Here is a 12,500-nt window from a genome sequence, read left to right as displayed (position 1 = left end):
TTTTCGCGCCCGGCACATCCCATGCCATCTCGAAAGCGCAAAAAAAGCTTCTTCTCAAACGCCTCTTCGTTAATCAAAACAAAAGGGCGATCCTCGAGAAGAGACGAAAAAGGGGGCGATGCGCCTTTTGTAACCCGCGGATTGTCCCGGTGCACTTGAAATCTCCTCTCAATCGAGGCAGCAGAGGGCTCCCGCTGGGCGCATCATCGAAAGGAACGGAGGCCACCCAAAGAAAAAGGCACATCCGAACCACAGTTGTTTTTTTTTTTTTTTGTGCCGTCCCGACGGCATCCAAGCTTGGTCGGGATCGGCGCCAGATAAATTCGCACATCGAGTCCATTCCCCGTACAAGAGGAAGAAGACAAAACGATGCCAAATAACATCCGGTAATGATCCTTCCGCAGGTTCACCTACGGAAACCTTGTTACGACTTTTACTTCCTCTAAATGATCAAGTTTGGTCATCTTTCCAACACACCGGCGCAACCGAAAGGCCGCTCCGGGTATCGGTCCGAAGACCTCACTAAATCATTCAATCGGTAGTAGCGACGGGCGGTGTGTACAAAGGGCAGGGACGTAATCAACGCGAGCTTATGACTCGCGCTTACTGGGAATTCCTCGTTCAAGGGGAACAATTGCAAGCCCCTATCCCAATCACGAAGGAGGTTCCACGGGTTACCCAGTCTTTACAGACAGGGATAAAAACACGCTGCTTCCTTCAGTGTAGCGCGCGTGCGGCCCCGGACATCTAAGGGCATCACAGACCTGTTATTGCTCTGTTTCGTGCGGCTAGGAGCCGCTTGTCCCTCTAAGAAGGGTGCAAGGTGCAGAGAACCACGCACCTATTTAATAGGCTAGAGTCTCGTTCGTTATCGGAATTAACCAGACAAATCGCTCCACCAACTAAGAACGGCCATGCACCACCATCCACCGAATCAAGAAAGAGCTCTCAATCTGTCAATCCTCCCAGTGTCCGTGCCGGGTAAGTTTTCCCGTGTTGAGTCAAATTAAGCCGCAGGCTCCACTCCTGGTGGTGCCCTTCCGTCAATTCCTTTAAGTTTCAGCTTTGCAACCATACTTCCCCCGGAACCCAAATACTTTGGTTTCCCGGAAGCTGCCCGCCGAGTCATTTGAGTAACTCAGGCGGATCGCTGGTTGGCATCGTTTATGGTTAGAACTAGGGCGGTATCTGATCGCCTTCGAACCTCTAACTTTCGTTCTTGATCAATGAAAACATTCTTGGCAAATGCTTTCGCAGTAGTTCGTCTTGCGACGGTCCAAGAATTTCACCTCTAGCGCCGCAATACGAATGCCCCCGTCTGTCCCTCTTAATCATTATCCTGTATTCCAAAAACCAACAGAACAGAAACAGGATCTTGTTCTATTATTCCATGCACTGTTATTCAGGCGAATCGCCTGCGTTGAGCACTCTAATTTTTTCAAAGTAAACGCGCCGGCCAAAGCAAGGCACCTGATGAAGGGAACCAAGCCACGACAGGCATGATGTTCAGCACGGGCCGTAACGTGGTGTCCACGCACTTCCCGCCTGTAACTGAGATCCAACTACGAGCTTTTTAACCGCAGCAACTTTAGTATACGCTATTGGAGCTGGAATTACCGCGGCTGCTGGCACCAGACTTGCCCTCCAATGGATCCTCGTTAAAGGATTTAGAGTGTACTCATTTCAATTACGGGGCCTCAAAAGAGTCCCGTATTGTTATTTTTCGTCACTACCTCCCCGTGCCGGGAGTGGGTAATTTGCGCGCCTGCTGCCTTCCTTGGATGTGGTAGCCGTTTCTCAGGCTCCCTCTCCGGAATCGAACCCTGATTCTCCGTTACCCGTAACAACCATGGTAGGCGCATAACCTACCATCGACAGTTGATAAGGCAGACACTTGAAAGAAACGTCGCCGGCTCGTGGCCGTGCGATCAGCACAAAGTTATCCAGAGTCACCACACAAAACGGACCGAAGCCCGATTGATCTTGGTCTAATAAAAGCACCCGTCGCCCCGAGGGGCTTCGGGCTCACTGCATGTATTAGCTCTAGAATTGCCACAGTTATCCAAGTAGGAAGAAACGATCTAAGGAACCATAACTGATTTAATGAGCCATTCGCGGTTTTGCCTTGTTTCGGCATGTACTTAGACATGCATGACTTAATCTTTGAGACAAGCATATGACTACTGGCAGGATCAACCAGGTAATCTTTTCGTGGTGGGTCGCCCAAAACCCTACCAACGCGCGGACGCGGGGCCACCGTCAGGCGCCCCTTACGAACCGCAAACACACACAACGCTTAGGAATTACTTCCAAATCCAAGAAGAAATGAAGCACGTTCGAGCGCGCAGCCGGAATATCCCCGACCGAGGTCGGTACCGACGCGGCAAGAAGCGCATAAATTTCTTTCTCGTCGTAGCAACAGAAAGTCGTACGCCAAAAAAATCATTGACGACGCCTTCGCAGCGTTGCCGAGCTTTCAGGTCCCGTGAGGACGCGAGGACGCACCCCGGCCTTCGGTCAGAACGCACTCGTCATTTCACACCGTTCGCTTAGCGCGGACGCTCCGAAACACCCTCCTCTCGCATTCGTTTTCAAGACACAGGTGCACCCGAGAACCGACCCCAACGGCAGACGCCAGAGATCGCAGGTACCTTGCTGTAACGACCATGCGGCGGAGGCAGCGGCCGAGACGGCGACGAAAGGCGTCGGCGACGTCGTCAGACGCCGCTCGCACCAATCGAACGCTCGACAGACCCCACCTCCACATAATAGCACCGATAAGTATAAAGAAGATCCTTCAAGAGCATTCTGTACATAGTTTGTGGTTATCAGTTTCGGTGACTGACTGACTGACTTACTGTCTCTCACTTATGTGGCTCCTCGTTATTCAGTATCATTTATTTGTCCTTCTTTCTTTCTTATTTTTTTCCCCTCTCTCTCTCCTTATATATATATATGTATGTATGTATGTTTGTGTGTATATATATATATATATAAATGTTCTTTTTTCCTGTCTGCCTCTATGTATACATACATACGTACATACATCCTACCCCTATAAAAAAAATTATTTCTCGCTTTTTATTAAAAACGTGCTGACCCCTGCTTGACTCTGATTACTTCTTTTCGACTTTCAGTTCATGTTAACATGGTCAACAGAAAGTTTATTGACTTTGTTATTACAAAGTAAACCAATATTTACACGGGGCGTTTCATGCGTTTTGAATTGTGTCAGAGCCGAACAATGAGCGCTATAGTAAGTGAGATTGTCACTGCTTTTAATCCGAATGCTCGCGGTATCGCGCTTGTTTACGGCAGGCTTCATAATAGGCAATTTTCTTTCTTTACACTACTCTTCTTTGCTCACTTCATTGTTTCTACCATTGGTTTCGTTTGGAAGGCCCCGCCACTTAGTTACCAACAAAGTCCTCTCAAGGAACGAAGTGAGAAGCACGGGATTAACAAAAGAAAAAGATGCGTGTTTTCTAGCGGTTACCCGTGTCGCTTTGCGACACGGGCTTTCTGGCGCTTTCAACTGGGCGAGAGCCGAACAATTTACCCTACTGCACTTGCGACGGGCAGCGCTTTCAAACGGAATACTGGAAATCTCGCTTACTCTTCTGGCAAGTTTGATAGGAGACAAATATTATTCTTTTCACGCGAATTGTTCGCTCTATTTCTAATCTCTCTCTTCCGTGTCCTTGGCATGGAACGCCCCCTTCGTCTCCCACAAAGTACTTCCGAGGAATCAAGTGCAAATCACGCGACTTTAAAATGTGCGTGTTTTCTAGCGGTTACCCGTGTCGCCAGGCGACACGGGCTTTCTGGCGCTTTCAACTGGGCGAGAGCCGAACAATTTACCCTACTGCACTTGCGACGGGCAGCGCTTTCAAACGGAATACTGGAAATCTCGCTTACTTTTCTGGCAAGTTTGATAGGAGACAAATGTTATTCTTTTCACGCGAATTGTTCGCTCTATTTCTAATCTCTCTCTTCCGTGTCCTTGGCATGGAACGCCCGCTTCGTCTCCCACAAAGTACTTCCGAGGAATCAAGTGCAAATCACGCGACTTTAAAATATGCGTGTTTTCTAGCGGTTACCCGTGTCGCGAGGCGACACTTGCTTTCTGGCGCTTTCAACTGGGCGAGAGCCGAACACTGTACACTACTGCACTTGCGACGGGCAGCGCTTTCAAACGGAATACTGGAAATCTCGCTTACTTTTCTGGCAAGTTTGATAGGAGACAAATATTATTCTTTTCACGCGAATTGTTCGCTCTATTTCTAATCTCTCTCTTCCGTGTCCTTGGCATGGAACGCCCGCTTCGTCTCCCACAAAGTACTTCCGAGGAATCAAGTGCAAAACACGCGACTTTAAAATGTGCGTGTTTTCTAGCGGTTACCCGTGTCGCGAGGCGACACGGGCTTTCTGGCGCTTTCAACTGGGCGAGAGCCGAACAATGTACACTACTGCACTTGCGACGGGCAGCGCTTTCAAACGGAATACTGGAGATGTCGCGTGCTTTACTGCCAAGCTCAATAAGAGACGAATTTCTTTCTTTTCACGGGAATTATTTCCTCTATTTCTAATCTCGCTCTTTCGTTTCATTGGGAAAGAACGCGCGCTTAGTTAGCCGCAAAGCAGTCTGAATTAATCACGTCCAAAGTACAGAATTTTACAATATATAGTGTTTTTACCGGTTGACCGCGTCAGAAAGCGTACCTTTCCGACGAGGTCTGTGTCGCTTTGACGTGAGCGGGAGCAAGGCGATTTGGGCTAGTGCACGCGAGATTGGCAGCGCTTCAAATTCCAGTACTGTAGATATTGCGTGCATTTTTTACACGCTTGAGGATGTGGGATTTTCTTTCTTGTGACGTGACCCCTTTGTCAAATTGTGTCTCGCTTTTTGGTATCGTTTAAGAAGCCCGTCCGCTTACAATCCTAAAAAAGAAAAAAAAAAATTAGTAAAGAAAGACGCCTATACTTTTTTGTTGCTCTTTCTTTTATTATCTGCGCAGGATTTTAATTTGTGTAAGTTTTGTTTACCGTCCCGACTACGTAGGCGTTCGTACATGCCCGTCCTCGCGCCTCGAATTGTGTGCGAGCGAAATCAATCTCCCCAAGCTAGCTTCATAAATTGCTCGAAAATCGAACGTGAGGAAAGCCAGAGATACGTGGTTTTCACAGGTCGTGCAAGATTAATCCATAAAGTGCGATATTGGTATATATATATATACATACATACATACACATACATGATTTCTGCGACAAATAGGAAGACAAAAAGACCATGTTCAAGCATAATATAGGAACATTGACACTTTGCACACACAAGGGAGGTCAAATGGCAGGTTTTTCTTCCTTGTGCAGGAAACTTTATTGCAATGTCAGAAGGGAAGTTCCACTCTAGAATTGTGCGCTCAATAAAGGAGGAAAGGAAATGCACTTGAAAACCTTCACAGTTCAAGTAAGAAAACATTTCGAAACGACAGTTTGTTTTCTTGCAGGGAGGAGAAGAGGGGAGAGAGGGAGGGAGGGAGGGAGGGAAGGAAGGAAGGAAGGGGGGGGGGTGCCATGCACGGTGAAGACCAGAGTGTCGAACCGAAAACCGAAGCGAACGAAAAACCGGAACCGAGGAGTTAGTTTCAGCCGAACCGAAACTGACCCGCCAACTTGGAACTGTACGGAAGAAAATATAACTGTCTATTAGTCTGACGATGAATAGAAGTACAAGGGTGTACGGCAGGGATAGCTGAAAAAAAAAAGGCTCTATGGACTTGGAGCGGCAGCCCAAAGTCGATGACGACGAAAAGAAAGCACACAGTTTCGGAAAACAGGCGGTAAGAAAGCGACAAATTAAGTAGCCGTCATGTCGAGTTGATTGCTTAGCTCTATTTAAGATGAAGGAAAAAAAAAGTAGCACAATGGATGCTTACTTGCTAAATTGATTCAACCATTATCTTGTAAAGAAAAAAAACCTCAAATGCCAATCACCTGTATTTTAGGCGACCCAACAGACTGATGACTTTTAAATTCAGGCTAAAATATAACACAAAAAAAAAACAAGGAAAGACAGATATGTATGTAGCTTGTCATTTACTGCTCCATCAAATTTAAATAAAGCAATTTATTTCTCGGCACCTGAAAATAAGCGAACCCTACAAATGAATGGAAAGATACCCGTTTGCACTCTTGAAATAGTGCCTATTACGAAAAGAAGCACCAGGTAAATATAATATCACTTTAGCTTCTTCTTTTTCTTTTTAATACGGTACGCTGTTGGTTCATCTTAGTAAAATATATAAAATAGCGCAAAAAGGACGAGGACAAGGAGTATACAGGACAGGCACTCACTTTCAACTAGTTTTATCCAGGAAAAGTAAACATACATATATAGCTTTTATTCACGATAAGTGCCGAGGGCAGCCGAGAAGGCGGCAATAGCCCCGGATGGTTTGATCGTGCTGGAAGACACCAGCATCCCAGCTCAAATATCTTCTACCCTTAAGAATATGTGCTGCTTTGCCTGTCGTGTGTATATACATGTTCACTTTTCCTGAATGAAACTAGTTCAACATCAGCGCCTGTCCTGTATACCTCTTGTTCTTCTATTTGTTGTGCTATTTTAATGTCCTACATTACTTTTGTGCTCCCGCAAATCGAAGCAAACCAATAAAAAATTCGGTTCGACACTCTGGTGGAAACTAAAAGCTTAGAAAGAAAGAGGAAAAAAAGAAAAAGGAAAACATTTCTACAATAATGATAAGCAGGAGGAGGAGGAGGAGACAAGAAGGCTAATAATGTGGAAAAAAAAGACACGACCCAAATAAATCAATACAAAGGATGGTATAAGTCATGCATACTTACCACATGTAAAATTAATTAAAAAAAATTAGAAAACAAAAATGTGTATATATTGTGAGGGCGCTTCTGCGTAGCACTGCCCACGGACATCGTCGTCGTCACTTTTGGCTGTGGGTGGCGCGATCGGCATCGTCAGCTGATGAGTGGCACCTTTTTTGAAACGTTCTGCAGCTATCAGACTCTGATAAAAAACCGTCATCTGACCGACCTGTCTCTGTCTCACAACGTGGTGGAGGTGAGCCTTTAGACCCCGTACCTTCCCTTCGAGCTTCCGCTTAAAACCCTGGAGCTCCGAAACCGCACTCTGGCTACCATCACGGCGACGGCTGCTCAAACCCCCTCGATGTCTCAACCATCTACGACGACGACTACAGCCACCACGATGACTGAACAGCAATTGCAACCAAGTCCTACCACTCCTGGTTGGACGATTCGCAGCCGCCAAAGAGACCCTAAGGTTTTTGCTGGTCTTCGTGACGAAGATGTTGAGGACTGGCTCGACAGTTACGACCGCGTGAGCGTCTACAACAGATGGGACAATCCCACTAAACTCGCTAACGTGGTCTTCTACCTTACTGATGTTGCCAAAACGTGGTTTCTGAACCACGAAGAAGAAATTCCAGACTGGAACGCTTTTACCACGAAGCTAAAGGACATATTCGGCACTCCAACTAGCCGCAAAGAGAACGCGAAAAAGAAACTCGAGACTCGACGTCAAGGAGAAGAGACGTACACCTCCTACATTGAAGACGTCCTCGCGCTCTGCCGTCGCGTCAACTGCGAAATGCAAGAGAGTGAGCGCGTACGTAACCTCCTGAAGGGAATTGCGGAGCCGGCCTTCAATGTTTTTCTGGTCCGAAAGCCCGAATCGATAGCTGACATCACATCTGTTTGCCAACACCTCGATGAAATGCGGACCATCAGAGTTTCTTGCCCAGCTCAGAATCTCGGAGAACCAAAAGCGACAAATTCTGAACTCCGCACCCTCATTAGAGACATCGTTCGAGAAGAGCTCCGGGAGATGCTCAACGAAACACGCCGCGGCGCTGAACCGGCAGCAAGTTCTCCAGACTTGCGGTCCCTTGTCCGAGACGAGTTAGCAGCTCTACCTTCTGCAACTCTTCCTCTCCCCACGCCCGCACCACCAACCTACGCCGAGATTGCCGCTAGGATGCCTTCCCCTCAAGTGGCTTCGTTACAACAACTCCACACCCCACCCTCCTTGGCTGCATTTACTCCAGCCACCCTCACCCCGACGTACCAATCTTGGAGACCACCCAACCGCCCAGTATGTTATTACTGCGGCATTAGGGGTCACATTGCCCGCTACTGCAGGAAACGCAGAGATGACGACAGGTACGACAACTCTTATCATCCTCACTTTCGCCGAGATCAAGGGACCTACAATGTAGGTCGGAACAACTCCGGCCGCCAAGGAAGTATTTCCCCTCAGAGGTCGAGATTTGAAAGCCAAACATATCCTAGGCGTCGTTCCCCCTCTCCACTCCCACGCTCTGGGTCTCCGATGATTCCATCTACCCAAACCTACCCTAAATACCCAGCGGAAAACTAAAAAACGCAGTTCTTGGGGGGAGAACTGCGAACCAACGGAACCAGACAACTCCTCCAATCCCATCCAATTTGATTGACGTATGTGTAGAAGGTTTAAATGTTCTTGCTCTAGTTGATACCGGCGCCGCAATTTCAGTTATAAGCGAAGATGTCTGCAAAACCTTAAGAAAAGTCCGAACTCCCTTTCACGGTACTTGTTTACGAGGAGCGGGAACCAATTTGATATATCCCTCCGCATTGTGCACGGCGAGGGTGGTAATACAAGATACCTGCCATCACATAGAGTTTGTTGTTTTACCAAATTGTACACACTCACTTATCCTTGGCTGGGACTTCCTCTCACTTAACTCGGCAGTAATTGACTGTAGTCATCCGGAATTATTTTTGACCACTCTTGACGTCTGCAATACAGCTACTGATCACAGTGCGAAAATATCAGTTGAAACCGACTCGGTTATTTCTCCATTCACAACACACGTATTACCACTCGTATCGACAACCGCTTACACAACGGATGTCGTCGTACAACCATCGAGCACATTTCTCGCGAGAGGCATAGTTGTACCGCACGCACTTATCCGTTTCATCGATGGAAAAGCTCTCATAGCTGTCTCTAATGTTAGTACTGAGTCCGTTCTCATTCCACATGGTACAGTTGTCGTGACTGCGACACCACACTCACCCGTTTCTCTGTGTTCTATATCCGTCCCTCAAACCAAATCTTTGCTTACCCAGAACTGTAAAACATTGTCTCTGCATACAACAATTAGCCAAGATCTTGACGAATCAAAAAAACGTCAACTCCTATCTTTGCTAGAGCAGAACAGAAAAATATTCGACATCGTATCACCTGCCCTTGGTCAAACCCACACGACAGAGCATCGCATCCACATTGAAGATTCTGCTATTGTTCATCGTCGTCCGTACAGGGTTTCCCCATCAGAGCGTTCCATAATCGAGGACCATGTAACTGATATGCTGAAAAAGGGTGTAATTCGTCCTTCACGCAGTTCATTCTCGTCACCGGTAGTCCTGGTCAAAAAGAAGGATGGAGGCATTCGCTTTTGTATCGATTACCGCCAACTGAACAAAGTCACTCGTAAAGACCTTTACCCTATGCCACGCATTGACGACGCACTGGACTCCTTGCAGGGAGCTGAATATTTTTCATCTCTTGATTTACGGTCCGGTTATTGGCAGATCCCGGTTAATGAAGAGGACAAAGAAAAAACTGCGTTCGTCACACCGGATGGCTTATATGAGTTCAACGTCATGCCCTTCGGACTCTGCAACGCGCCAGCGACTTTCGAACGCATGATCGACAACATCCTTCGAGGCTTAAAATGGAAAACATGCCTATGTTACTTAGATGACATTATAATCTTTTCTTCCAACTTTGAGGAACACCTTGAACGGCTTTCCCAGGTCCTGTCCTGTTTATCTGCCGCCAACCTCCAGCTTAATACTAAGAAATGCACGTTTGCGGCAAAAACAATTAAGATCTTAGGGCATGTCATCAGCAAACACGGTATCAGACCTGACCCCGACAAAATAAAAGCGGTTTCAGACTTCCCTCGACCACAACGCCAAAAGGAATTGCGAAGCTTTCTAGGTCTGTCGTCGTACTTCCGTCGTTTTATTCGCGGCTTTGCAACCATTGCCGCTCCACTTAACAACCTTCTTAAGAACAATTCCACCTTTACCTGGTCTCCTGAGTGCGAATCTGCCTTCACATCCTTAAAAGCAGCCCTGACTTCCGATCCTGTCCTTCGACACTTCAACAACAACTCCGCCACCGTTCTCCACACAGACGCTAGCGGCTACGGCCTTGGAGCAATTCTTCTACAACCCGACGACTCGTGCGTAGAGCACGTCATTGCTTATGCGAGTCGATCTTTGAGCAAGCCAGAGCAAAATTATACAATAACAGAGAAGGAATGTCTTGCGGTGGTTTGGGCGATCGCAAAGTTTCGTCCTTACTTATACGGCCGTCATTTTTCAGTCGTCACTGATCATCATGCGCTCTGTTGGCTAGCCTCCCTAAAAAATCTTTCAGGTCGTCTCGGACGCTGGGCGTTGCGCCTGCAGGAATACGATTATACAATTGTTTATAAATCTGGCCGAAAACACCAAGATGCCGACGCCCTCTCACGATGCCCGCTACCTCAACCCTCGACAATTACGACTATATTAAATATTGAGACGAGTCCATCCCCGACAGAACGATTTGATGAAATAGGGATCGCCACCCAACAACGCCAAGACCCCCAGCTACGTAATATCATTGCCCAAATGGAAGGAACCTCACCTACGACAAACGCTCGCTCCCGACGCCAGCTCTTGCATTATCAGCTTCAAAATGATATTTTGTACCGTCGAAACTACTCGCCCCACGGACATCGTTGGCTTTTGGTTATTCCTCGTACTTTACATGCCTTGGTCCTTGAATCTCTGCACGACGATCCCACAGCCGGCCACTTAGGGCTCTTCAAAACTTACTGTCGTGTCAGAGAACGATATTTCTGGCCCGGAATGTACACCGCGGTGACAAAGTATGTATCTTCTTGTCTCGTATGCCAAAAACATAAGTCTCGCACATCTGCACCCACCGGCCAATTACTGCCACCCCGCTGCCCTTCACAACCTTTCGAGATCGTAGGAATTGACTTGTTTGGACCGCTACCACGCACAGTCAATGGAAAACGATGGGTTGTAACCGCTGTCGACCACCTTACACGATACGCAGAAACAGCGGCTCTTCCAACTGGCTCCGCCACCGAGGTTGCGGATTTTTTCGTCCACCAGCTACTCCTCCGACATGGAGCACCCCGCGTGCTGCTCAGCGACAGAGGTCGTACCTTCTTGTCACAAACAGTGCAAGAGGTCTTAGCTGCTTGTGCAGTCATCCACAAAACAACATCCGCTTACCACCCACAGACCAACGGGCTCACTGAACGCTTTCATCGTACCCTTGCGCACATGATCGCAACGTACGTATCATCAGATCATACCAACTGGGATGCAATTTTACCATTCGTAACATACGCATATAATACGGCCATTCAAAGTACAACTGGGTACTCGCCATTTGAGCTCGTCCACGCAAGACAACCGACATCACTGCTCGACACAGTACTCGAGTATACTCCAACTGAGCCCCATACAACTCTCCTCGATGACCTCGTATCCCGTGCTGAAGACTCCCGTCAACTTGCGCGACTTCGCACTGTTCAACACCAACAGGAACGGAAAACCCGACACGACTCCATCCACAAGAACGTCAGCTTTCAACCTGGAGACCTTGTTCTCGTCTCGTTGCCAACACGCAAGCCCGGCCTCTCTGAAAAGTTACCGCCTCATTACATCGGCCCCTACCGCGTCATCGCTCAAACAACTCCTGTCAACTTTCTCGTGGAACCAGTACAAACACCCACCGATCGCCGCTACCGCAGCCGCGAACAGATTCACGTCTCCCGACTCAAACCTTTCACTCCCCGCTCAACGGCACCCCTTCCTTCCCTCTGTGGCCAGGTGGCCACCTTTCCGCAACCGGGGGAAAACTGTGAGGGCGCTTCTGCGTAGCACTGCCCACGGACATCGTCGTCGTCACTTTTGGCTGTGGGTGGCGCGATCGGCATCGTCAGCTGATGAGTGGCACCTTTTTTGAAACGTTCTGCAGCTATCAGACTCTGATAAAAAACCGTCATCTGACCGACCTGTCTCTGTCGTTTGTACCCATTTAGCCCACCGGCTAAATGGGTACAAACGTCCCCCGACCCCGGCGCTCGGGTTACCATCCAGGGGATGACGTTTGGGAGAGGTTCCGCAAACCCCGCTAAGCCTAGCTGCGAACACTTAACCGCAACCGGTCAGGTTGCGGCGGTATGCCGCCTTCGGGTGGCGTTGTTGCACTCGTGCAGACTCTCGTCCTTGGGAAACCAGGTGAAAAGTTGAACGCAAAGGCCCTCAGAAGCGCCCTCACAATATATATATATATATATTTTTTTTTCTTTTATCCAGAGGCTTTGGCGCACGCACAGCACTGCACTGCACTGCACTGCACT

At 48.0% G+C, this 12,500-nt stretch overlaps 1 protein-coding gene and 1 non-coding gene across 2 annotated transcripts; one reads left to right on the top strand and one right to left on the bottom strand.

Moving 5' to 3' along the window:
- Window positions 1-387: 387 nt before the first annotated feature.
- Window positions 388-2,203, bottom strand: LOC120845600. The gene has a single exon (XR_005716803.1). It is a non-coding gene; the product is annotated as a small subunit ribosomal RNA (ribosomal RNA).
- Window positions 2,204-6,863: 4,660 nt separating this feature from the next.
- LOC120845451 lies at window positions 6,864-8,445 on the top strand. The gene has a single exon (XM_040217268.2). It carries the CDS (start codon window positions 7,208-7,210, stop codon window positions 8,435-8,437), a length of 1,230 nt encoding a protein of 409 aa, XP_040073202.1. The 5' UTR covers window positions 6,864-7,207; the 3' UTR covers window positions 8,438-8,445.
- Window positions 8,446-12,500: the final 4,055 nt, after the last annotated feature.

Source organism: Ixodes scapularis, unplaced genomic scaffold (assembly GCF_016920785.2).
Source record: "Ixodes scapularis isolate PalLabHiFi unplaced genomic scaffold, ASM1692078v2 ptg001158l_1___fragment_3__unscaffolded, whole genome shotgun sequence".
NCBI classification, from domain to species: Eukaryota; Metazoa; Arthropoda; class Arachnida; order Ixodida; family Ixodidae; genus Ixodes; species Ixodes scapularis.
The sequence above is the reverse complement of the archived record's forward strand: the minus strand, read 5'-3'. Positions and strand labels throughout refer to the sequence as shown.

Bases quoted from the DNA above. Each gene is read 5' to 3' on its own strand.
- LOC120845451 (XM_040217268.2), top strand. From the start codon at position 7,208: ATGTCTCAACCATCTACGACGACGACTACAGCCACCACGATGACTGAA.